The sequence below is a fragment of the Geotrypetes seraphini genome, chromosome 18, assembly GCF_902459505.1.
Source record: "Geotrypetes seraphini chromosome 18, aGeoSer1.1, whole genome shotgun sequence".
Lineage (NCBI taxonomy): Eukaryota > Metazoa > Chordata > Amphibia > Gymnophiona > Dermophiidae > Geotrypetes > Geotrypetes seraphini.
In genome coordinates, this window is record NC_047101.1 from 11,895,992 (window position 1) to 11,921,718 (window position 25,727).

The 25,727-nt window shown below is 43.6% G+C and overlaps 1 protein-coding gene across 1 annotated transcript in view; it reads left to right on the forward strand.

Moving 5' to 3' along the window:
* The window catches only part of TGFBI (transforming growth factor beta induced), a 53,124-nt gene that overhangs the window by 4,566 nt on the left and 22,831 nt on the right, over positions 1–25,727 (forward strand). Inside the window, exons 3-7 of the mRNA XM_033927561.1 lie at positions 17,625–17,689; positions 19,040–19,197; positions 21,724–21,888; positions 22,662–22,808; positions 25,145–25,286. Coding sequence (XP_033783452.1) covers positions 17,625–17,689; positions 19,040–19,197; positions 21,724–21,888; positions 22,662–22,808; positions 25,145–25,286 — 677 coding nt within the window. The remainder of the gene's footprint in view (positions 1–17,624; positions 17,690–19,039; positions 19,198–21,723; positions 21,889–22,661; positions 22,809–25,144; positions 25,287–25,727) is intronic.

Here is a 25,727-nt window from a genome sequence, read left to right on the forward strand (position 1 = left end):
AGCGCCCTTTACAGGATATTGGTTTAGAGCAGGCCTTCCCTCTGCGTAACTTTGGGGGCCATTTATAGAACTCTCCCCTAACACATAACAGCCGGTTACAGAATTGCATCCCCCTTCCCTAACTGGAGCAGATCAGTAGAGCGCAAAAAAGCCTCATGTCGGAAACAAAACATGAACTTTAAGACCAAGTGACTCTTTTAGGCATGCTTAAGTTTATGTTTGTTTGTTTGTTTTTCTGCCAAGAGTGGCTGAGACGCTTGGAAGCAGCTGAAATAATTTCTGAAGTGTATGCTTGTCAGAGGAAGTTACAGACTTCCACTCAACCATTCTCATTTGAAGCATAGAAACATGATGGCAGATAAAGGTCAAATGGCCCATCCAATCTGCCTATCCACAGCATCCACTATCCCCTCCTCTCTCTATTGGCTAAGGCTCTTTACACCTTCATTGTGATGTCATAGAACTTTATGGTTATAGAAACACTGTAACATGATGGCAGATAAGGGTCAAATGGCCCATCTACAGCATCCACTATCTCCTCCTCTTCCTATTGGCTAAGGCTCTTTACACCTGCATTGTGATGTCATAGAACTTTATGGTTATAGAAACATGATGGCAGATAAAGACCAAATGGTCCATCTACAGCATCCACTATCTATCTCCTCCTCTCCTTATTGGCTACATTGGCTTCATTGTGATGTCATAGAACTTTATGGTTATAGAAACATTGTAACATGATGGCAGATAAAGGCCAAATGGCCCATCCGCAGCATCCACTATCTCCTCTTCTCCCTATTGGCTAAGGCTCTTTACACCTACATTGTGATGTCATAGAACTTTATGGTTATAGAAACATTGTAACATGGTGGCAAATAAAGGCCAAATGGCCCATCCAGTCTGCCCATCTTCAGTAACCATTATCTCTTCCTCTCTCTAAGAGATCCCCCGTGCCTGTCCCATGCTTTCTGAAATTCAGACAAAGTCTCTTTCTCCACCACCTCTTCCAGGAGACTGTTCCAAGCATCTACCACCCTTTCTGTAAAAAAAAGTATTCCCTTAGATTACTCCTGAGCCTATCACCTCTTAACTTAATCCTATACCCTCTCATTCCGGAGCTTCCTTTCAAATGAATGAGATTTGCCTCATGCGCATTTATGCCATAAATGTATTTAAACGTCTCTATCATAGAAACATGAAGGTAGATAAAGGCCAATTGGCCCACCCAGTCTGCCCATCTACAGCATCCACATTTGGATTCAGACTTCCACCCAGAGATTCTTGTTGAAATTCAAATCACTTCATAATTGAAGAAAATGCAAGTCATATTTTCTATTTGGATATATTCATAGTTCCGTTTCTTATAGCCATTCAGGATCAGCAAAAATATCGCTAGGGCATGAAAAAAATATCTATAAATAGGTAGAAAAGGAAGTGCCCAAAAAGTACATGTTCTAAATATGCATGTGTTTGACCAGCAGTTTTTTTGCAATTCAGCAAGAAAAAGGAGCTTGTGTCATTCTTCTTTAAATCATCCCCAAAAATGCTTATTTATTTATTTTTCTATACTGTTCTCCCAGGGAGTTAAAAAAGGTTTGGATAATTTCCTAAAAGAGAAGTCCATAGGCCATTATCGAGATGGCTTGAGGAAATCCACGGCTTATTCCTAGGATAAGCACCACAAAATCTGTTTTACTACTTGGGAATCTAGCTAGGTACTTGGGACCTGAGTTGACCATTGTTGGAAACAGGATACTGGGCTTGATGGACCATCGGTCTGTCCCAGTATGGCAAATCTTATGTTCTTATGTGAGCCAAGCATAGGACAATCAAGCCATTGTGACATCACTGATGAGGTTGGCTCATAGGCAATGTTGGAATGAGACATTATGACATCACAATCTCAGCTCTAGATTGTTGCTGCTCTTTGGGTTACTGCCAGGTACTTGGGACTTGGTTTGGCCACTGTTGGAAACAGGATGGACCTTCAATCTGTCCCAGTGTGGCAGTTCTTATGTTCATTCTGAGCCCAAACAATATTCTCCACTCATTCAATAGATGGGGTAATGCTTTGTAGACAGCAGTTTTAAGATGGTCTCAAATAAAAAGCCCTGGCCAAAACAAATACTTTTTAGACATCTATGCATGCCATTGAGCTAATGTAAAACCCAACATGGAAATTTTTCCCATTTGATGTATATTCCCACCCACGCCACACCGGAACCACACCCATGGCAATCGCTGTGTGGTGTGGATCTCTGCATGCTAATGGTAGCTTTTTAAATTGGTTTTTACACGTACAGTATATATGATATACACATATAAATGCCACAGTTTGTACATTTATAGAATTAGAACTTAGTACAAATCTTACCGGCACTTAAGGGAGCCATTTATTGAATTTGGCCCATAATATGAACTTTTTTTAAAAAAAGAGGGCACACTCTTGATGACTTATGTTTTGGAAGAAAAATCCTCCCAGAAAAAAATAACCCATCCCTATTTGAGAATCTGCTAACCTAAGACTCTGCGCTAAGTAAATCCTTAATTAGCCTTACCTGAATTTTCCAGCTGCTATTGTGTTCATCTACACATTCTGGATGCAAACTGTTTTATGTGCATATCTATGTTTGTTGCTTAAAGACTTGGCAACATTCCAGCAGTTCTTCCCTTTGTTCGTTGTTCGACATATCACTGCAGTTCTGTTGGATTTTTTTTCCCTTGTGTTTATCTAGTCAATGCCTCCTTCTGATTAGACTTAAATTAAGACTATAGGATGCCAGTTACAAACAGCCTCCAGGTCACTTGTTTAATAGAACGCGCCACAGTCTCCATTTTTTAATTCCTTTCTAAAAATGGCATTACCCCTGAGATTCTGCTTACAATACACTTATACAGTATCTTTGGTTTTTCTCCCTGATCCTAAATTGTTCATGCCTTTTTTCAGTCTATTGGCGGGGAGTGATACTGGACTTGGCGCTTGCAAACAGGGAGGGTATTTCTGATGTCATACTCGGTGATCATAGAATGCTGTGGTTCGGTATTAGGATGTGCTGACAGTGATGTTTCATTAAAAGGCAAAAGGTCCCAGACTTCAAGAAAATAAAATCCCCAAATTAAAAATGATGGATGAGTTCGCTAGATGGGATAATCTAGGGGTTATATAAGAGCAGTAGGCAAAATTGAAAGAAGATATTGTTAGGAAGGTATTTAAAAGCAAGAGGAAAAAGAAACCAGTATGGCTTTCTAAATAAGTAGCAGAAACAGTAAAGCAAAAAAAAAAAAAGTGTTCATAAAGTACAAGAGATTGCATGAAGAGGAAGATGAGAAACAATACCTAGAAAAGCTAAAGGAAGCTGAGAAAGTAGTCAGGAAAGTAAAGATACAAATGGAACTATAAATAGCTAATATCTATTAATTTTTAAAACTTCATAGCACACCTTGAGGCCAAAATGTTTTATCTCACTTACTTTCCCGCATTGTTTACAGAGTTAGTGTACGCTAAATGCCACACAGCCCATTGCATACCTATGGGCTGCATGCCAAGCAGCGTGAGCTAAATGCCAAGCCGCCCCTGGGAATAAAATGGGCAGCTTGGCATTTAGTCGCGCAGCTTGATGAAAGAGGGGGTTAATTAGTAAATTGGCTTCAATTATGAGCTTTAACAAGCTCATAATTGAAAAAATATATAAATAAATTGGGTGACAGGCACCTATCTTCATGGGCGTGATTCTATTAAAGATAGGCACCTATCGCATGGCGCCAAGCAGCAACTAACTCCAAAGTAGGAATGTTTAGGGGCACAGAAGGACTTAGACACCACTAGGCATGATTCTCTAAAGGACTTAGGCACCTATAACATAGGCCTTTAAAACCCTGGCCTACATTACAGGCTCCTAGGTTTTAAGTTAGGCGTGATTCTGCGATTAGCAAGAGATAGGCACCTATCTTTTTAGACACAGTTTATAGAATTTCCCCTTACCTCCCCTTTTACAAATCCGCAGGAACTCTATAAGCATCGGGAGCAGCGCTGAGCATTCGGCGCGCCGGCCTACGCTAAAAACCGCTATCACGGTTTTGTCGAAGGGGGTTAATGCTTAGTTAAAGAACCCCTTACTGTTTGATTGTGGGTTTTATGTGAGTTTTTTCTTACATAATTTTGTTTTAAGATTGACTGTTTTATGTATGTTTCCCTGAAAATAAGCCCTAGTTAAGATCGACCACCGAAGCCTCCTCCCCCCCCCCCCGAATGTCCCCGACACTCCCTGACACTAGTGTTGCCTGATTTGCTGAAGAAATTGGACTCGTCGATTCAGCAACCCCCACTCCTGCTGCTTTAGGAGGCCTCGGAGCGGAGGTTGTTTGTCAGTCTCACGGTGGGAGGGACGGTGGAGTTCTGCTGCATAAGGGAGGGGGGCGGGGAGAAAGGAAAGAGGAATAATTTGGGTAGAGGAGAGGAAGATGATTGCTGTACATGGAAAAAAATAAGACATCTCCCCCAAATAAGCCCTAGTGCATTCTTGGGACCCAAAATTAATATAAGCCACTGTCTTATTTTGCTTACTTTTTTTTTTTTATTTTTTAGATAATATGAGCTATAAAATTTTAAATAAAATAAATGCATACTTATATAAATATTTAATACCCCCACAGTACAAATGAGTGAAAACTGGATATCAAGCAGATGGCTTGTTTTGCTGCCATTGACTGTAACAGAACCCATACTTGTATTTTACAAAAATCTTATTAATAGTCCAGCTGTTTCTACTTGAGTGACTCACCTCAGGCTGCAGGAAATCGTGGCCAGTGACTAGTTTGCAGGGTCTGAGAAAAATGCTTTGTGTGCAGATGTTTTGAAGAAGTTAGTTAACCTGCACTTTTTAGATACCGTGTTTCCCCGATGATAAGGCAGGGCCATCAAATAAGACATCCCCCCCTTTTTAGAAAAAAATGTAAAATAAGGCACCCCCCCCCCCCGCAAATAAGCCACCCACCGATACCTGCGCTTACCCGAATCGGGTGGTACGGTGGGTGACTCCGTGTGGTCCCTCCGTCTACCGTATTTGCCTCCATGGCTACGTGCTGCGCCTCGTCATGAAGTGAAGAGGAGGAAGTGACAGGACTGCAGCGCGCGCACGTGACTCCGCGCAAGGAAACACAGGCAGCTTCCCTCATCCCTCCCTAACGGAGACTGCAGGAGTTTGTTCACGGCCAGAACATCCAATACAGGTAATAAAATTCTGTTTTTTTTCAACAATAACTGTGTACTGTAGTCTTCTTCATGGGTAAATAAGGCATCCCCCCGAAAATAAGCCCTAGAGCATATTTTGGCCTTCCAAAAAAAAAAAGACAGTGTCTTACCATCGGGGAAACAGGGTAGCTGTTAACTGAGCTTATACCAGCGTACTTATACTCAAGCTGAAAACGTTTTCATGAACCCTTTATTTGTTTATAACGTGTGCAATTTTTCCTTAAGTTTCTCACCCTTATTTTCTATCTAATTCTTGTAACTTTGTCTTATTTGTTCATATGTATCACCTCCATTTCCATTCCATGTTGTCTGTTTAGATCAGGGATCTCAAAGTCCCTCCTCGAGGGCCGCAATCCAGTCGGGTTTTCAGGATTTCCCCAATGACTATGCATTGAAAGCAGTGCATGCACATAGATCTCATGCATATTCATTGGGGAAATCCTGAAAACCCGACTGGATTGCGGCCCTCGAGGAGGGACTTTGAGATCCCTGGTTTAAATGTAGTTTGAAGTGCATTATCAGGAATGCAAATATAAGAAATTCCAGGAAGGATTGTTGTCCTTTCAGGCAGCCTCATGGATTAGGGATTTGACTCATATATTTACACTTTCAAATTCGTATGAACAATTTCGACATGCTTTAAAAACGCATCTTTTTATAGAAACTTTTGGAAGTTAGATACTGGTTGCTTATTCATTTGTATTTCTAGTCTCTGTGAATCGCATAGAATTTAACGGTATTTGTGGGTATATAAGTGAGTTTTTATGTTTATGTTCTGTTACACTTCTCCCTCCAAATTCGTGGGCTTAGAAAGTGCGACTTTGGTTATTTGCGAGTTTCTAAACCCTGACCCACCCCCGCCTCCAGGACCTCTCCACACTGTACCTGGTACAGAATTCACGCTCAGCACGCATTTTCCCGGCACCTAAATTTCAGTGCCTTTTATAGAAGTTACCCCATTATGGCCTAGCATGCTATACTTCTCCCTCCATATTCATGGGGATTAGGGGCAGAGCCGGCCCACAAATATGGAGAAATTGCGAACAACTTTCAGGACCGACTCTGACACATCCCCGCCACCCTCCTGCCTCCTGGACCTCTCCACATCTTACCTGGTGGTTTAGCGGTGAAGTGGGGCAGGAGCGATCTTCCTACGCTCGTGCCCCGTGCAGAGGCATCAACAAAAATGGCTGCCCTGAGTTCCCGCTATAGTCTCATGAGACCACGGGAACTTGGGGCAGGAGCGTAGGAAGATCGCTCCTGCCCCGCTGTACCGCTAGACCACCAGGTGAGATGTGGAAAGGTCCAGGAGGCAGGAGGGTGGCGGGGATGGGTCAGAGTCGGCCTTGAAAGTTGTTCGCAATTTCTCCATATTTGTGGGCCGGCTCTGCCCCTAATCCCCAAGAATATGGAGGGAGAAGTGTAGCATTTTAGGCCATAATGGGGTAAATTCTATAAAAGGCACTGAAATTTAGGTGCCGGGAAAATGCGTGCTGAGCGTGAATTCTGTACCAGCAGTTTCACAAAGAGCTACCATTATAGAACCCTACTGCTGCTACTAATACTATTATTTATAATTTCTATAGCACTGGAGTGTACACAGTGCTGTTTATTCAACATGCAACAGTCAGTCCCTGCTCAGAAGAGCTTACAACCTAATTGGACAGACAGACAGGACATTTAGTGGGGGGATTGTGGAGTTTCTTGCAGAGAATGATAGGTTGGACATAGATAAATTTATGGTGAGTGGGAGTTAGGAGTTGAAAGTAGAATAAAAATAAAAGAAAAGTGGCCTTTTAGCTTGGATTTGAATACTGCTAGAGATGGTGCCTGATGTAAAGGCTCGGGCAGCTTGTTCCATGCATATGGCATAGCAAGACAGAAGGAACAGAGTCTGGAGCGTGCCCAGCTGTTGGCAGTTAGGCACATAGGGGCAAATTGTATAAACGGCGGCCTACTGCTGTCTAACCACCAATCGGGACACATGTAAAAAAAAAACAACCCAAAAAAACATCCTGGGCAGGCCGCCGAGGCACCTGGGCCAACTGGAATCTTAAGCTTCTCTCACAGTGCATTCTGGGATGCATTGGAAGTGGCCTAAGATTCCGATTGGCCAGATCCCTTAGGCCACCCCCATGGGTGGGGTTTGGGTTTCCTGCAGGAGGAACTGGGCATCCCTCCTGTCGGTGATCTTTGCGGGGATGGGGGGGGGGGTTTCCAGCACTGAGTTGGGTGCTAATCAATTATCAGCGCTAGTCAGGATATTATGTGTGTAACCATAGTTTTATGCAGTATATAAATTGTTAAATCCTCTATAATAAAATCCTAAGCGCGCATGCGCACTTAGGGTTTTGTGATCCCTGCCACCGTGCTGTGTGCCTCCGTGCCGAATTCTATTTCCGGCACTTGGGGGCGACTGCGGCGGTTTGACTCCCGTGCTACCGCGATGCCTCTTCTCACCCCCCCCTTCCCGACCAGCAAGCGCAGCAGCCGCGGGGCATTTGCTAGGCCAGCCCACTTCGATAATGCAAGGTGGGCCGGCCTAGCAAAAGCCCCGAGACTGCCCCTCCCCTCCTTCTGTGCCAGCATTTTTCTTTCCTACCACCCCTTCCCTCCTCCATGCCAGTATTTTACCTTCCTCCACTCCCCTGTACTCTTGCTCCTTAAGTAAGGCTTGCTTCAGCAGGTTGCGTCTTTAAAAAGGTACGGGGGTGGGGGGAGAGAGAGGGATGATTTTAAAGGGTTAGATAGGCCGCCCCATTTAAGTAAGCCATGCCCCAAAGGCAGGTTTGTAAAAACCCATGTGTAGGCCACGGCCTATACGTGGTGAAATACGTCAATGGTTATCTTTGCTCATACGGTTAGGCAGCGTTATCCGATATTCTATTTTGATCTTTTCTTTTCCCTTCTTTTGAAATTCTGTGCTAAAAAAATGACTTGCATGTTTGCATTGGATTCAGAAGTTATTTTGTTATTAATCTTTGCAAAGTACAACGTTTTGGCTGAAAAGAAAGGAAGGCTCTTTTCCTCTGCTTAGATGAGAAGCGGAGATAGCGGCAGAAGGGGTGACTGCAGGGTGCTGGGCCGGTTAGCGGTCAAAGAAAGGGACTGCTTTATTCATGCCGTTTCTGTCGTGGACTATATGCTGTCTAGACTGCAGCGGTCTGGTTTGTTTTGCCGATTTTGTTAGGAAGCCTTGACAGGGTATTTATTTACCTCGGCCACAGCAAAGCCAGCTATTCATTATTCTCCCCTGCTTCCAATTACCCCAAAAGCTGTGCTTTGTTAACCTGAGGCATTTAAAGGGTGACGAAGCAGCATTAAATTCTACCTCCCTTTGACTCTAATCTGTTGCATACTGCAGCTCCCAGTTAAAAGTACTGAAGGCTAAAACTCATAATAAGCTTATTCAACTGCAGAGGGAAAGGCATTTCGCTTTGAAACAAAAGAAGACAGTGGGAAACAGCTTTGCATTAAGAACAATATGGTTTGAACTCTAACTATTGGGGAAAGCTGTAAAAATTAATTAGCAGTCGCTCAACAAAGGTAGAGATAACCGTCCATTTCTGTTTGCATGCTAATACACAAGAGCATTTGCTTATGACAGTGACAGATGAAGGGTTTTGTTTTTTTTTGCTTGTCCAAGTTTCCAGGTAGTTAATGATTTGTTTTCATTTTAGGCCAACAGGATACTGCTACGCGATAAAGATTGTTCTGTTCCTTAAAATTCAACACAGATCATCTCTTCAGGAGAGATGCTTGCTGAGTCAGCCATCTTTGGCATTTCCTGAGGTTGTCTTGGCAACCCACTGCAGAAAGGAAGGGGAAGTGAGGAGGGGGAGGGGTCTGTAGTCTTCAGCTGAGCTACTATAGGGATGTGGCATGGGTACCATGACCTTAATTTTTTTCTTCAAAACGGGACATCTACTTCCTGTTTCCGGTTGCAACTTCCTGTTTTGGTTTTTAGCGCAGGGAGCGGCGCTGAATGCTCATAGGAACCCCCTGCGTTACAAACCGCTATCGTGGTTTAGTAAAAGGGGGCCATAGTGCAAAATATAAACAGCAGATATAAATTCTCAAAACGGGACACATTTTGATCAGTAAATTGAAAATAAAATCATTGCTGTCTGGTGATTTCATGAGTCTCTGGTTGCACTTTCTTCTGACTGTGCATCCTTTCTTTCATTTCTTTCTTTCTTTCTGCACTCAGGCCCAACAATTGTCCCTTTCTATTCCCTCCCTCCCTCCTTCCTATGTCCTTAATGCCCCCAGTGCCCCTCTCTCCTTCCTTCCTATTTCCTTAGTGCCCCCAGTGCTCCCTCCCTCCTTCCTTCCTATATCCTTAGTGCCCCTTCCCTCCCCTCCCTCCTTTCCTCCCCCAAAGCCACGCTGAAGCCTGCCTGTTTCCCAAGCCGACCTGCCGCCGCTTCTTCCTCCTCCCTGGTCCGCCGCCGCCCGCTACCCACTACATTTAATTACAGCCCCGGTGCCACAACTACAGCAAGGGAAGTGAAGGGCCAGCGAGTGCACAGGTTATGGAAAGTCCGTCCAGGAGCCCAGAAGTCCGGTAAAAAGAAGACATATCTGGGTTTCAAGGTTTATTAAATATTTGATGAATCACTATATCTTTATACAAAGCGATGTACATAATAATAAAATAAGTTAAGTTAAAATACATACGATATATATAAACATTAGAAGTCAGACAAGACAAACAACAATTAGAAGGGAAGGAGGGGAAAAGTTACATCTGTTATATTAAGAAAAACAATTAAGGGGAAAAAAATCAGGGAGCAGGGGGATTCTTAAAAATGGAATTCATAAAATAAAGTAAAATTTAAATATTAAAAGCCTCTTTAAAAAGGAATGTTTTCAGGGATTTTTTGAAGGAAGAAATGTCTTTTTCAATTTTTATATATTGGGGCAATGAATTCCACCATTGGGGACCCACTACAGAGAACATATCTGATCTTCGAGTGCCTATTATTTTTAAAGAGGGAACAACTAATAGGTTTTGGGAAGATGATCTAAGTGCACGTGCGGAACAATGGGGAATTAACATTTTGGTTCATTGAATATCAAAGTTTTAAATATAAGTAGCAAGACCTTAAACTGTATGCGCTGGCTAATAGGGAGCCAATGAGCGTCAATGAAAAATGGAGTTACATGATCGAATTTCCTGGCATCATAGATTAATTTAATAGCAGTGTTTTCAATGATTTGCAATCGTGGTTTCCCGAACATCCAGTAACAGCCCTTTTTCTCCTCCCTTGGAAAAACAGATTTTCTTTTTAAATCAATCTTCTTTATGCCTAATTTCTAAATTTCCTGCATCTTTCCATCTCTGTAATAAATTCAGATCCATTCTTTCAAGACACTCCAGATCCACCTCTTTACAATACTGTCGGTCTGTCAGCAAACGATCAGTGTCTAGTTCAAAGCTCTTCGTCCTGAGACAGAAAGACTTCTTGTTTCAGCTTCTGCATGAATTGTGTGACTTGTTTATACTAATTCTTGCAATGAACAGTTGAAATGCAAGAAAGCCAGAGTCTTCCTTGCGGATGTTGGACTCCGAGTTTAGTAGCGTGTGCGCATGCGCTAAGGCCTTGATCCTATAAAAGACACCTAAAGTCAGGCGCCTTACCATTCAGAGCGCTTTACAGCAAGGAGAACCGCCAAACACAGCGAAGATACATACATGAACACATGCCTGAAATACATCTCTAAGATAGTTTAAGTTTCAAGTTTATTTTAATTTCATGAATCGCTTATTTAGATTTACTAAGCGAGATACAACATTAATAAAAAAATAAACATATACAGTGGTACCTCGGTTTACGAGTGCACCGGTTTGCGAGTGTTTTGCAAGACGAGCAAAACATTCGCAAACTTGGTGCCTCGTAAACCGAGCTTGCCTCGCTGTACGAGCGCCTTACCCCCCCGTGATCCGGCACCCCCCCGCCGCCATCGGGCACCCCCCCCCCGCCGCAACCTGAGATCCTCCAACCCACCCGAACCCTCTTCTTACTTCCAGTGTAGCCTCCGCATCGGCACCGGCACCAGCATGTCCTGTGCGCGCATGCTCAAGGCCCGGCACAGGAAGCAGATTTTCGGGCACCGGCACCAACGCACAGGACATGCCGGTGCCGGTGCCGATGCGGAGGCTACACTGGAAGTAAGAAGAGGGTTCGGGTGGGTTGGGGGATCTCAGGTCGTGGCGGGGGGGTTCCAGTGGCGGTGGGGGGGTGCCCGATGGCGGCGGGGGGTGCCGGATCACGGGGGGGAGGGTGCCGGTTCACGGGGGGAGGCCTTCGGGGGGAGCAATGCTGGTTCTCGTGGGGGGGGGAGCAGCGCTGCTGGCCTCGGGGGGGGGGAAGGTGGGGGGTGGGAACATATCAAAGCAAGTTTCCCTTACTTCCTATGGGGGAAACTTGCTTTGATAAACGAGCATTTTGGATTACGAGCATGCTCCTGGAACGGATTATGCTCGTAATCCAAGGTACCACTGTATTTAGACATACCATTTAAAATGTAAAAATGATGGGTTAGACCCGGGGTGTCCAACCTGCGGCCCGAGGGCCGCATGCGGCCCCATGAAGTATTTTGTGCGGCCCCGGTTGAGGGCGATGCAGTGTTTTCCTCTGCTACCCCCAGGTGTTTACCATCTTGCCGGCTCCCTCCTCTGTCTTGCTGTAGCGTTTGCGCAGCCCCAGAAACATTTTTTGGGGGGCAATGCAGCCCAGGGAAGCCAAAAGGTTGGACACCCCTGGGTTAGACCATCAGACTTACAGACTAATCAATACACAAGGTAAGAAGGGACAGAACTACAATTCAATGCTAAAGTACAGAGGAGAAACATAGATGGAAAGAACATTAGGGAGGGAAAAGTAGAAACCTGGAAGGAAACTAATATAAAATTTGAACGTAATCTAAAAATTAAAAGCGTCTTTAAAAAGGAAACTCTTTAAGTTACTTTTAAAACGACTCAGATCATTTTCCTCTCTTACATGCTGAGGCAAAGTGTTCCAAAGTTTCGGAGCCATCACTGAACATGTAATGTAATGTAATTTATTTCTTATATACCGCTACATCCTTTAGGTTCTAAGCGGTTTGAAGAAAATATACATTAAGATTATAAATGAGAAGTAAGAAGGTACTTAAAAAATTCCCTTACTGTCCCGAAGGCTCACAATCTAACTAAAGTACCTGGAAATTAATAAAGAAGAGAAAATAAAGATGGTTGAAAAAAGAAAAATTCTATGTGAACTTATAGGATGGAAATTAAACTGACAGTGAAGAACTGTATGAAAAATACATATGGAATGCAGTTAGAGAGGGTAGGTTACAATCTATTGATGGTATTTGTTTAATTGGAAGGTGTTAAGGTGGGTAATTTGGGGGAAGGTTATCTGAAGGTAGGTGAATCTTCTGGAGGTAAAAGAGGAGGGGTTAAGATATATAAAAGATATATCGTGTTTAAACAAATTTATCATATAAGAACATAAGAAGTTACCTCCACTGGGTCAGACCAGAGGTCCATCTCGCCCAGCGGTCCGCTCCCACGGCGGCCCATCAGGTCTATGACCTGTAAAGTGGTTTCTGACCACTTCTATGACCTACCTCTAGTTCTATCTGTACCCCTCAATCCCCTTATCCTCCAGGAACCTATCCAAACCTTCCTTGAACCCCTGTAAAGTGCTCTGGCCTATCACTTCCTCCGGAAGCACGTTCCATGTGTCCACCACCCTCTGGGTAAAAAAGAAGTTTTCAAAGATCTTCTAAATGTTTGATATGTAGAAGAATTAGTAGCTTTATGGTTTTACCCCAAAGGCATGAAGGCAGTTAATATCCCCTCCACCCCCCTCAAAAAAATATATGCACCCAGCTCCATGGGTAAGACATTTGGGGGTTCTTTTATTAAGGTGCGCCAATTGATTTAGTGCGCGCTAAGTGCTAAGACGCCCTTAGGATATAATGGATGCCTAATCTTTAGTGCCCGCCAAATCGGTTAGCGCACCTTAATAAAAAGACCCCTATGTCTCGGTGAAGCTGTTGCTGCCCACCTTACATTTCAGGCATGACTGATTGCAACTTGCCATATGCTAGGATTTGAAAAGAAGGAGATGAATTAAATCTAAAATCCACATATATTTGATCCCTTTGAGATATTTCAAGCTCTTGTTTAATACCTTACTTGGGACCCCTCGGTCAGAGCTCCTTCCTCCTTGAGAGCCACTGATGAGCTGGGGTTGATATTGGAAGGGTGTAAAGATGTCCGAGTTAAATAAAACAGAGCCTCAGCTGGTTTGTGCTGCGGTCCTTTTTTTTTTTTCTTTTCGGTGACAGTGCAGTTGCTTGAAAAACTAAACACCGCATGTTCTAATCATAGCTGTGATGTCATCTTATAAGTTATAGATTGCTTGCCAAAAAGACTGCTGCACAAGCTCGGTAATAAATTTATCTCGTTGAAAGAACCCTCACAGCTCTTGGAAATGAAACGTGCCAGTATTAAAGAGATTTAACTGGGCGAGAGAGGCTTCTACCCAGTCAGATCGCTTGTGCGGGGCTAACCGGTGAATACCAGCACTAGCTGCTAAAGTTCTAGCCGGATTCTGTGGGTGGTCTGGGGTCAAAGTAAGCTGTTACTTGCCAATATTCAGCCCCTAACCACATAAGAGGCCTTTTCACCAGCAGAACTAAAAAGTGGCCTGCGCTAGCCCCATCATGGCTCTTTCTCACACACTGCGTCCACTTTTAGCATGGTGGTAAAATGGCCCCATTTTTAATTTTTTCCTAGCCATGCATTAATTTCTCATTAGCGTGTGGCCATTAGTACACGAGTCTCTACCGCCTTTATTTTGCAGGCAGTCAAGGCCTGATTGTATAAATGGTGTCTAACAGCATCTAACGTCTGGGCGCTGTTCTGCACGGTTGTCAATCGACTGCTAGGCATCCTTCACAGAATCACGCCTGGCGGCTCCTAGGCAGACGTAGGTATCGCTAGGCATCCTACAGGAAGGTGCTGGTATATTAGGTCTAACTGCGACGCCTAAGTCAACCACATCTATTCTCCGCCCCCCTAACCACGCCAACTTTTCAGGTAGGTGTTGCCAGGCGTTGGAGGGCGCCTTGACTTAGGTGTCCCTAGAAGCTGCACAGATATCTGCGCGAGGCCTAAATTAGCAATTTAAAAAATTGTTTTTGAATGGCATGGTCAATTTCACTCATTAAAAAAAAAAAAAAAAAAAAGCAAGCTGCACGCAAATGTTAGGCTTCGCTAGGTGTCTGTGATTGGGGCATCCAAAATAGGTCCCGTTTATAGCCTTTTAGAAAATCATGTGGCATTATCATGTGACACAGTATTATTTGGCACGGAAATGAGGGCAAAGAAACAAATTTCCTCTAATAATAATAAATTATTGCTCATTTTAACAGGGGTTGCCATTCAACAGATCACGTACAACTGGAAAAACTGGAATTGACTCAATTACTGTTTCTGGTGGAACTCTGGGTGCCACATATATAAAATGGAAAGGACATTAGCTGTCCAAAACGGGAATCCCGCGGGTCCCGCGGGAATCCCCCCTAACATAAGAACATAAGATCATAAGAAGTTGCCTCCGCTGAGGCAGACCAGAGGTCCATCCTGCCCAGTGGTCCGTGGCCCATCAGGCCTAATTGCCTGAACAGTGTCCCTGACTAATTTTGTAACTGTCCCTAATCCTATCCCTATTACCTAAGGGACTCCCACGGGGACCCCCCTCTGGCCCACGAGACTCCCACGGGGACCCCCCCTCTAGCCAACGGGACTCCCACAAGGATGGAAGGCTTTGGAAGCAGGATTCGTCCGTATAATATAATGGACACGTCAGCCTTAGTAAAAGAGGGGGTTTATAAGTTAATTACTTGAACAGAAAACAAAACAAGGGTTCCACCAAAGAGATTCCACAAGGAAAAGAGCAGCGCAAACGCAAAAGAAATTGTGGAATTGATGATCCTGTCAGAAGTAATTGCTGCTTTTTATGGGGATGGGAGGAGATGGAGGTAATTCCTTGCGGGGATGGGTGGGGACAGAGAAGATCCTGACGGGGCTGGAGACGATCCTGGCGCTGATAGGAATTCTATGAGCGTCAAAATTCTTACCGCTGCGACCACAGATAAAAAAGCATAGCACGTCTACATAAAAAAGGGGGTTGAAAAATAAATACAAGGGGGTGCGGAAAAGTTCTCAGCTTTGTCTGAATTCAAGAAAGCAAGGGACAGGCGCGTGGGATCTCTTAAGGGCCACAGAATATCTCTGCTAAACTACCATTCCGAAACTGGTATTACGTTAGGGACGGTCCAGGGACAGAGCTGGAATTACATTACATTACATTAGTGATTTCTATTCCGCCATTACCTTGCGGTTCAAGGAGGATTACATCCAAACTAAAACAAGAATTACATTTCAACTTTGAAGTAATAGAATAAATGATGAGATAAAATTATAAGGGAGAATTATGGGTTTAGATAATGTTTGGTAAATAGAAAAAATTAGAGCCAAGCTTCACTGGCTTCCGGTAATCTCCAGAGTCCACTTCAAATGCATCTGCCTAACTTTCAAGATCCTCCACGGCATCCTTCCTCCATTAATCCCACTGTCCTGGAATTCCTCGAATCTTAGTACCACCAGACCTACCCAAAAATCGAAACTATCCTTCCCCTCATTAAAAGGCATTTCCCACCCAGGAAAACTGGGGACTTCCCTCCTCTTCAGATTCACCGAGCTCTGGAACAACCTTACCTCCCCTCTTCGGAACCTGAGTGCCCTCCAACCCTTCCGTAAACATCTGATAACCTGGCTTTTCTCAAAAATTTTACCACTCCCTCCTCATCTGACATCCTAGCTCTCTAACACTCTTCTTTCCTCCGATCTTCAACTATCCCTTTCCCTGGAGTTCCTTTCTCATTACAATCCCTGTAAACCGTGCCGAGCTCTATGACCATGGAGATGGCGCGGTATACAAACCTAAGGTTTAGTTTAGTTTAGTTTAGTGAGTACTAAGGGTTTATAGAGCGTTGGATGGTTTATAGAGTGCTGGGTTGGGATTGTTGTGCTGGATAGGTTTAACGTGTTTTTTGAAGAGTATGGTTTTAATTTCTTTCTTGAAGGTTTTGTAATCTGTGGAATGGGTGCCAAAACTAGCTGGTTAGTGGCAAGGTTCAGTCTGCTAACCGGTTAAGTAGATGCATAAAGGGCCCCTTTTTACAAAGCTGCGGTAGCGATCCCCACGCAGGAAATGCAACGCAACCCATCCGGTTCTTGTGGACTGCACTGTCACAGCTTTGTAAAAGGGGCTCAGATTTAGGATAACAAGAATGCCGTCGCTGCTCACAAAGGGCAAGAAGGGTAACGTTTCGTAATAAGCTGATGATTGCTGCTGTGATTTTAACATATAGCTTCACTGTAAATACCCTATAGCATTTCCTGGAAGACCTCGGCAGTACCGCTGTGCGAAACACAGTTTTTTAACGCACAGGTTTAGGTACCCAAATTGTCACTGGTCTTAGTTTATCTTAATATTCATCTTTTATCTTAAATAGGTTTCAGACTGTGGGGAACCACAAATTCAAGGGGTCACTTGGAGAAATTGAGAGGGGACAGGTTTAGAACAAACGCTAGGAGGTTCTTTTTTACCCAGAGGGTGGTGGACACATGGAACGCGCTTCCGGAGGTTGTGATAGCCCAGAGCACATTGCAGGGTTTCAAGGAAGGTTTAGATAAGTTCCTAAAAGATAAGGGGATTGAGGGTTACAGATAAAAAGAAGAGGTAGGTTACAGAAATGGACAGGAACCACATCACAGGTCATAGACCTGATGGGCCGCCGCGGGAGCGGACCGCTGGGCGCGATGGACCTCTGCTCTGACCCAGTAGTGGCAACTTCTTATGTTCTTAATAAATTATGTTTAAATTAGGGGCTCCTTTTTGCGTTAGGGCCTTAATGCGCAGAATAGCGCGTGCTAGACCTTAATGCCAGCATTGAGCTGGCGTTATTCTAGAAGCGTACTGCACGGTGTAGTGTGCGGAAATTTCGTGCGTGCGCTAAAAACGCTTAGTAAAAGGAGCCCTAAGTTAATACTCATACTCATCTCGTGTTATCAACCCGGCAGGGGGATATTAGTTCCAACGTTGACGTGGCAGTAATTTTCATGATCACTGCGTACAGCATGTTGCAGAGTTCTGGGAGCACTAATTTCATGGTAGAGCCATGCGCTGAGTTGGCATTTATCATGAAGCTTTTGCATCTGACCCTCGGTTTATTGTGCTTATTCAGTCTGTAACCCACCTTGTTTGGCCTGACGTTGAATTTAACTTGCACTTTTTTTTGCCCGCAGTGTGATCAGCTATGAATGCTGCCCTGGATATGAAAGAGTGCCCGGACAGAAAGGATGTCCAGCTGGTAATCTCGATATATTTATCATTTTTGCATTCAAAATTAATTAAGGAATAAATGGGATATGGAGGCCCATGCAATAGAGCCGTCTAAGTGCCAGTGTTTAGACATCCAAAACAAGACTAGTGCTTCTCAAATAACTACCGTAGGACTCCTCTTAACTAAACCGCAGTAGAGCTTCTTACTGTGGGCCGGCGAGGTAAATGCTCCGAAGTTCATTCAATTTCTATGTGCATCACACCCTAACTCTACTAAAGCTCATGTATCGTAGCTCATGTATTGTATCACCATTACCGAAGCTCATGTATTGTAACATCATTACAGATGCTCATAAATTATATCTCTTGTATAGTAACACCATTACTGAAGCTCGAGTATCGTAACATCATTATAAAAGCTCATAAATCATAGCTCATGTATTGTATCACCATTACCGAAGCTCATGTATTGTAACATCATTACAGATGCTCATAAATTATATCTCTTGTATAGTAACACCATTGCTGAAACTCAAGTACCCTAATACCATTATAGAAGGGATGTCGTTACAAACGATTCTTTGGCAGAATTCTATCTTACCGGGCCGGTATATGGGATAAACATTTTGGGAATTTTATATTAAGTTCCAAAACCTATCTGGCATTTAGAAAATTGTTTAAAAAACATACTTGTTTGGTAAATGTTTTAACTAATGGATTGTAATTTCAATGTCCAGTATCTTTCCTCTGTAAACCATACAGAACTGAGAGGTAGCTGCGGTATACAAGCATATCATTATGTTATATGTTATGATAAAAATTTAGCTGGTCATGTCGATATTTAGCGCTAGTTAGCTAAGTTTATAGCACCCAAAGACAGATCAGCTGTTTGAGCGGTCCGATTTGGCCGCTAGGCTTACCTGGCCAGCTGTTTGAATTTTGCAGGTAGCCAGTTATCCATTAGCCACTAACCGCTCATATTCAGTGGCCATCTCACGTTGAATATTAGCGCTCAGGCCACTTGACAGATTGAATAGTACCTCTTCTCTTTTCGTATTTTCTAGGTGTAAGGATAGTGTTACCAGATTTCCCTCTTGTCGGGCAGGAGGGTATCCGTACGTGCGCAGATGACATCACATTCATGCATCATCACATGCCCTCCTGCCCACCAGTGATTTATTCCAAGCTTTTCAAAAACCCGGACAAAGTGCTGGGTTTTGAAAAGCCGTTTGGACTCCCCTGACATGTCCAGGGAAATCCGGACGTCCGGTAACACTATGTAAAGACAAAGAACTTTCCTGTCATCCATTCCACTGACTCGCTTATCTTCCATTGGACTATCATTCCTGTTAACTACAATAATTTCTTCCTTTTATAGCGCTACCTCTCGTGAACATTTATGAAACCCTGGGGATGGTTGGTGCAACCACGACACAAATGTATTCGGATCGAGCAATCCTGAGACCGGAAATTGAAGGGCCTGGAAGTTTTACCATTTTCGCACCAAGTAATGAAGCCTGGGCTGCGTTGCCTGCTGTAAGATCAGCTACTCCGTTCTCAAGACTTATTTGTTCTAAACTAAACTAAACCTTAAGTTTGTATACCGCATCATCTCCACAGAAGTAGAGCTCGGCACCGTTTACAGGAATTGGTATAGAAAGGAACTACAATGAAAAGTAGAAGGACTTAGAAAGAGAGGTTTAGAGGGAATTAGTATATCGATGAGGGAGAGGTCATTGCATTTTGGAGAAGAGCCAAGTTTTCAGATGTTTTCGGAAGAGTTGGAGGGAGGACAGGCACCGAAGCGGGGTGGTAAAACTGTTCCAGAGTTCGGTGATCCTGAAGAAGAGGGAAGTCCCTAATTTTCCTGCGTGGGATATGCCTTTTAAAGAGGGGAAGGATAGTTTGAATTTTTGAGTGAATCTGGTGGTGTTGGGATTAGAGGAGTTCCAAGATAGTGGAAAAAGGGGAGGCAGGATACCGTGTAGAGACTTGAAGGTTAGGCAGGCGCATTTGTAGTGAACCCTAAGGATTACTGGGAGCCAGTGAAGCTTAGACAGAAGCGGGGAGACGTGGTCGAATTTTCTTTTTGCGAAGATTAGTTCTTTGGATTTATGAACTGCCCTTTCGAAGAAATAGTCAAAAAGTCATGCGCTGCTGTATTTTGAGCTTTGGTTTATTTTTGTTTTAAACTACTGACCGAAAAAGAGTAAATAAATTGGTCCTATGATTTGTTACAATAGTAACATTTGGGGGCCCTTTTGCTTAAATTAATTATGAATGATTACATCAGCTCGCATGACGTTATCAATCTCCGCCAATTATAAATTTCCTTGATTTGTTTTTGGCATAGGCAGGTAGCAAATGTAAGATGTGTAATATAATGTTAAGTTAGCAGAAAACCGGCCACCGGTAGGAAGTGAGTGAGGAACTGATGGGAGAATTCAGGCTACGGTGATTGCAGAACCATCAGCATGTTGCAGAACCATCAGCATGGTCTTCCATTCAACCTTCCCTAGCCAGCCAGTTTGAAAGAAAAATAAGACCATATCAACTTGGTCCTAGTCTCCCACCACAAAGCTGTGACAAGAATCCTTCTCCCACAGTCCTCTAGTCCTCTCCCAGGTACTTGCTGATGGAAATCCTGTCATAAAAAGGTAACCCAAACCCACTTGCCTGACTTCAGTTTAACCCAACCAAACTTCTCCAATCCTATCTCCCTTCTCCATCCTGCCCCCCCCCCAACTATATCATGAGCATGCTTGGCTCAGCCTAACAAAAGGCTTCACCCATACCCTCAAGGGGGTAGGAGGCCATAACATATACACTTCCCCCTCCCCATTCACGGTTTCCACACTCACGGTTTCACAAATTCGCAATTTTTATTTTTGGGGGGGTTGGCAACCCATATTTTATCATGTTCCCACCTTCCCCCCGGCATCCCGGCCTTACCTGGTGATCTAGCAGGCTTTCGGGGCAGGAGCAATCTTCCTACGCTCCTGCCCCATATAGATTGCCAATAGGAAATGGCTGCCTTGAGCTCCCGCCGTAGTCTCGAGAGAGGGGGAAGGCGGGAGGGAGGCGGGGATGGGTCAGAGCTGGATGAGAAGATATTTGTGGTTTTTCTCCATTCGCGGTCCGAGGGAGATGTCTATATAACAACATTTAAAATGTAAAGTATGAAGCATTCGTGTCCAATTAGCTGCATTTTCAGGATTGTTGTGACAGGGGTGTTGTAAGGGGTGATCATGTTTGTTGAGTTTGATTAGCGAAATCTTAGCAGAAGGTGTAACATTATGAATGATAATGGAATGGGGGAGGGGAAAGGTTGGCAGAGATCCAAGAAAACCCGGACATATCCTCTTTTTTGAGGACTGTCTGGGTTCCTGGATGGACTTTCCAAAACCCGGCAGATTGTCCGGGGTTTGGAAAGTATCAACAAGCTCTGGCCGCTAATGGCTTCTGAGCATGTGTGGATGACATCAGACGCATCCATGCATGGCCCAGGTCCTCCAGACATGGCTGGAGCTCATCAAGGAAGAGAGGACACTGTGTGAGGGCAGGGCCGGGTAAGAGCGTATAGCGTAGCTGGTTTTAAGAAAGGTTTGGACAAGTTCCTGGAGGAAAAGTCCATAGTCTGTTATTGAGGAAGACATGGGGGAAGCCACTGCTTGCCCTGGATTGGTAGCATGGAATGTTGCTACACCTTGAGTTTTGGCCAGGTACTAGTGACCATTGATTGGCCACCGTGAGAAGGGGCTACTGGGCTTGATGGACCATTGGTCTGACCCAGTAAGGCTACTCTTATGTTCTTATGTAATGGGACGGGGCTGGAGATGGAATGGGGCGTGGTCATGTGTCTGGGGTTTTGCGGAAGAAAATATGGTAACCCTAGGAAGAGGGAACAAGCCTTAAGGTACATTTAGTACACCTAGTACCTTTCAACCAGACCTGGTTAGATGCTCGATTACAAGGATATTCAACTGGGTCAACATTTTTCTGTCGATGCAACGTCTTCCGTCTTTATTGCTTTAACCCTTTTGTGTGTGTGTGTGTTCACAGGAAATTTTGGATGCATTGGTTAGTAATGTTAACATTGAGCTGCTCAACGCCCTTCATTATCACATGGTTGACAGACGACTCCTGACAGATGAACTTAAGCATGGAATCACAATCCCCTCGATGTATCAAAATCTGAATATTCATGTCCATCACTACCCCAATGGAGTAAGAGAACTTCTCTACAACGACTTCCTATATATTAAAAAGCCATTTATAAAACATTAAATATCAAATGCACCAAAATGATATACTATGCAGCAGTGCTGTGGCAAGGGTAAGAGATGCCTGAGAGAGGGGGGAGTGCCCCCCCCGGCCCTCATCTCATACCCCCTCTCTTTCCGCAACCCCCCCATGCCACACGCACCCTCCCTTTCTCCGTACCTCTTTAAATCTTTACTAACGTAAGCAGCTTTTTTGATCCGCTGCTCACGCCAGCGTTGGCTTTCCCTCTGACATCACTTCCTGGGCCCCTCAACCAGGAAGTGATTTCAGAGGGGAGCCAGGCCCACGCGAGTAGCAGGCCAGAGAAGTTGCTCGCGCTAGCATAGATTTAAAGAAGTATGGGCGGGGGGGGGGGGAAGGGCGAGAACATGGCTTGAGGGGCAGAGAGGTGCCTGTGCTCCCACCAAGACAGTGCCCAGGGTCCGCCCCCTCCCGCTTACTATGCCACTGCTATGCAATAAAACAACAACAAAGTCTTTAAAATGTTTTTTTTTAAACCCATTAATTCATGGGCTACAGGTGTCAAAATTGGTCCTCTAGCTGGGTTTTCAGGATTTCCCCAATGAATATGCATGAGATCTATTGGGGAAATCCTGAAAACCCAACTGGATTGCGGCCCTCGAGGACCGACTTTGACTGATCTAAATAAATGAGTCTGTTCATTCATTTTTTTTTAATTATAAGAACGGTCCACTTGTACCCTATGTTTTCTGCAGATTGTGACGGTAAATTGCGCCAGGCTCATGAAGGCAGATCACCATGCCACCAACGGAGTGGTCCACATCATAGACAAAGTGATCACGGCCACCACTAACAACATCCAGCAACTTGTTGAGATTGAGGACAACCTTGAAACCCTTAGAGTAAGCACATCTGATTTGGAAAGGATCAGTTTGCCCTTTGTATTAGCGTGTTGCACGTACAGAGTGAAGCCGAGTTGCCATGATGGTGAGGGGCAGAGGCCGGAGGCGGGCAGGAAGGAGGAGACTGACGGTTGAGGCTCGGGAAGGCGACGGCAGGACTCCGCGTTCGCTCCCTCCGCCGCCTGCGGTGACGTAGTAAGCGCGCATGCGCACTCTTGCCGGCCACAGCCCGACAGATCAGGGATCAGGGAAGCAAGCGGTAAGAGTGCGCATGCGCGCTTAGCGTTTTATTATACAGATGAAACGGGTGAAGGGAGTTCATGTTTCACAGGATGCCCTTTGCACAACGTCTTCATATTGTCCCTTCACTATAACTTCCAGAAAGGATTTCAACAATTTTGAAGCACGTGGCCAGTAGGAAAAAGGAGGTATTGATGCCTCTGTATATGACTCTGGCGAGACCTCATTTAGAATATTGTGTACAATTCTGTAGACCGCACCTTCCAAAAAGATATAAAAAGGATGGAGTCGGTCCAGAGGAAGGCTACTAAAATGGTACGTGGTCTTCGTCAAAAGGCGTATGGGGAAAGACTTAAAGATCTCAATATGTATACTTTGGAGGAAAGGAATACGCATTAGAGCATGGGATGAAGGAGATACTTTTTTACGGAAAGAGTGGTAGATGTGTAGAATAGGCTCCCAGTAGAAGTGGTGGCGACAAAGACTGTGTCTGAATTCAAGAAAGCCTGGGACAGGCGTGTGGGATCTCTTAGGGAGAAAAGGAGATAGTGGATTCTGCAGATGGGCAGACTGGATGAGCCATTTGGCCTTTATTGAATCAATATGTTTCTAAGATCTAAATTTGACAAATGCTTCCAATGCAGCTGGGTTAGAAGTAGGCTTAAAGCAAAGGAAAGTCCCACATTAAAATGTCCAAGTCCTTATGGTAATGCAGCGCAATCAATGGGCCCCTAAATAAATTATATCATCAGATGTATGGGATAAGGAATATAAGGTTAAGATGGGTTGTCAAGGTCTGGACATTTCTTTCTAGTATTTTGTGTGAAGGGAACGAAGGAGAATAGAAAAATGATGATTACAGAGATAGTTTCATGGATCTGTTTCAGTGTTTTACCAGGGGGCGCTGTGGAGTTCATCATTTGAGAAAACTCTTGATAGGCTGGAACCCGAAAGACGATTTTAGATTTTTTAGAGGATAAGGGAAAATCGTTCGGGCTTGAAGCGCGGTTTGAAACTCTTGAAGAACTGAGGATGACCTGCCCTTACCTGCATTAAGCTGCTAACGCTGGCTGGTTTAACACATGGTAAACGTCTTTCCTCTTTATCAATTCACCAAATCAGCTAATATAGAACTTCCACAAGTGATAAAGAACCAGTGTTATAGTGAGCTTAGCTATGCATACGTCAATGCTCAGGTATCCAGGGATTTTCAGACAGCCACCCGGGTAGCATAACTCATGGTGGTAAGATCCCCATTAATCCCAACCTAGCATTTATGACGTTTTGATGAATTTTTTTAATTTTTTTACTAATTCCATGTATGTAATGTACTTTATGTATATATATAAAGCCAACTTAGCTTTTATATGTATGATTTCTGTCTCCTTAGCCGACGCGTTTCGCTATCACTTCATCAGGACGGGGGAAATCTACAAAACATAAAAATAGAGCATTTAAAAACTAAGCATTCCCTCCCAGTTTCTAAACTAAACTAAACTTTAAGTTTATATACCGCACCATCTCCGCGAATGTGGAGCTCGGCACGGTTTACAAGAACTTAAAAATAGGAAGAGAAGGAAAAGGTTTACATGAACTTAAAAATAGGAAGAGAAGGAAAAGGTTTACATGAACTTATGTGAAGAAGAGAAGAATAAGGGGGGAGATAGAGTTTACATTTTAGTGAAAAGCCAAGTTTTCAGCTGCTTGCGGAATAATTGGAGGGAGCCCAAGTTCCGTAGCGGGATAATAAGGTCGTTCCAAAGACCTGTGATTTTGAAGAGAAGGGATTTTCCCATATATAATATAATATAATCACATACTTTAATTCATAATGCTTATATGCTTACATGCTTCAACATAGTCTACTGCTCAACAAAATTTGTGTTAGCTGCTTAACGCAGCTTAGAAAAACTCCCTTATGAAAACCTTAGTTTTTAATCTCTCTATTAGGTGTGAGAAATCAATTGCTGGGTATCATTACCGATATCCTTCATTAACTAGGACAACACCAGTTCAGGGTAGAATATTTTTTTGTAACCTGCTTGAGCTCTCTGTGAATGCGGATCATTATAGCATGTCCTTTCCTGTGTTTCAAGACTGCTCTGGCTGCTTCGGATCTCAGTACGTTATTAGAGAGTGAGGAAGAGTACACACTTTTAGCTCCAACCAATGAAGCCTTTCAGAAGATCCCTGAAGCGACACTGAGAAGAATCCTGGGAGACCCAGAAGCTCTGAAAGGTGAACAAATATATATGAAATTAAAATATGAACATTCTGAAATTCTCTTTGTGATGTGGAAAAATGTGCCCAGGCTCTAAGACAGCACTGGTTCTGCCCGAGTACCTGCTTAGTATACCAAATGATTTGTTTGAAAACTTGCCCTTCAATTATTATTATTTTTTTTTATTCTTTATTTATATTTTGAACATATTATCAAGAATAATCTTCTTGTACAGAATATGATTAAGTCGACATAGTAAAAAAACAAAAAGAAGTAACATTTATATAACAAAATTACTATTTACTCAATCAAATTAAAGTCCTAAAATTGCAGATCCAAGATGTTCCTGAGTGAGAAAGCTATTGAAAAGAAAAAAGAGAGATTCAAATTACAAATTAGGCGGTCAGATGAGAATGGACCAAGAGTAAATTTATGCATTGAGATTTTCTTTATCCCCT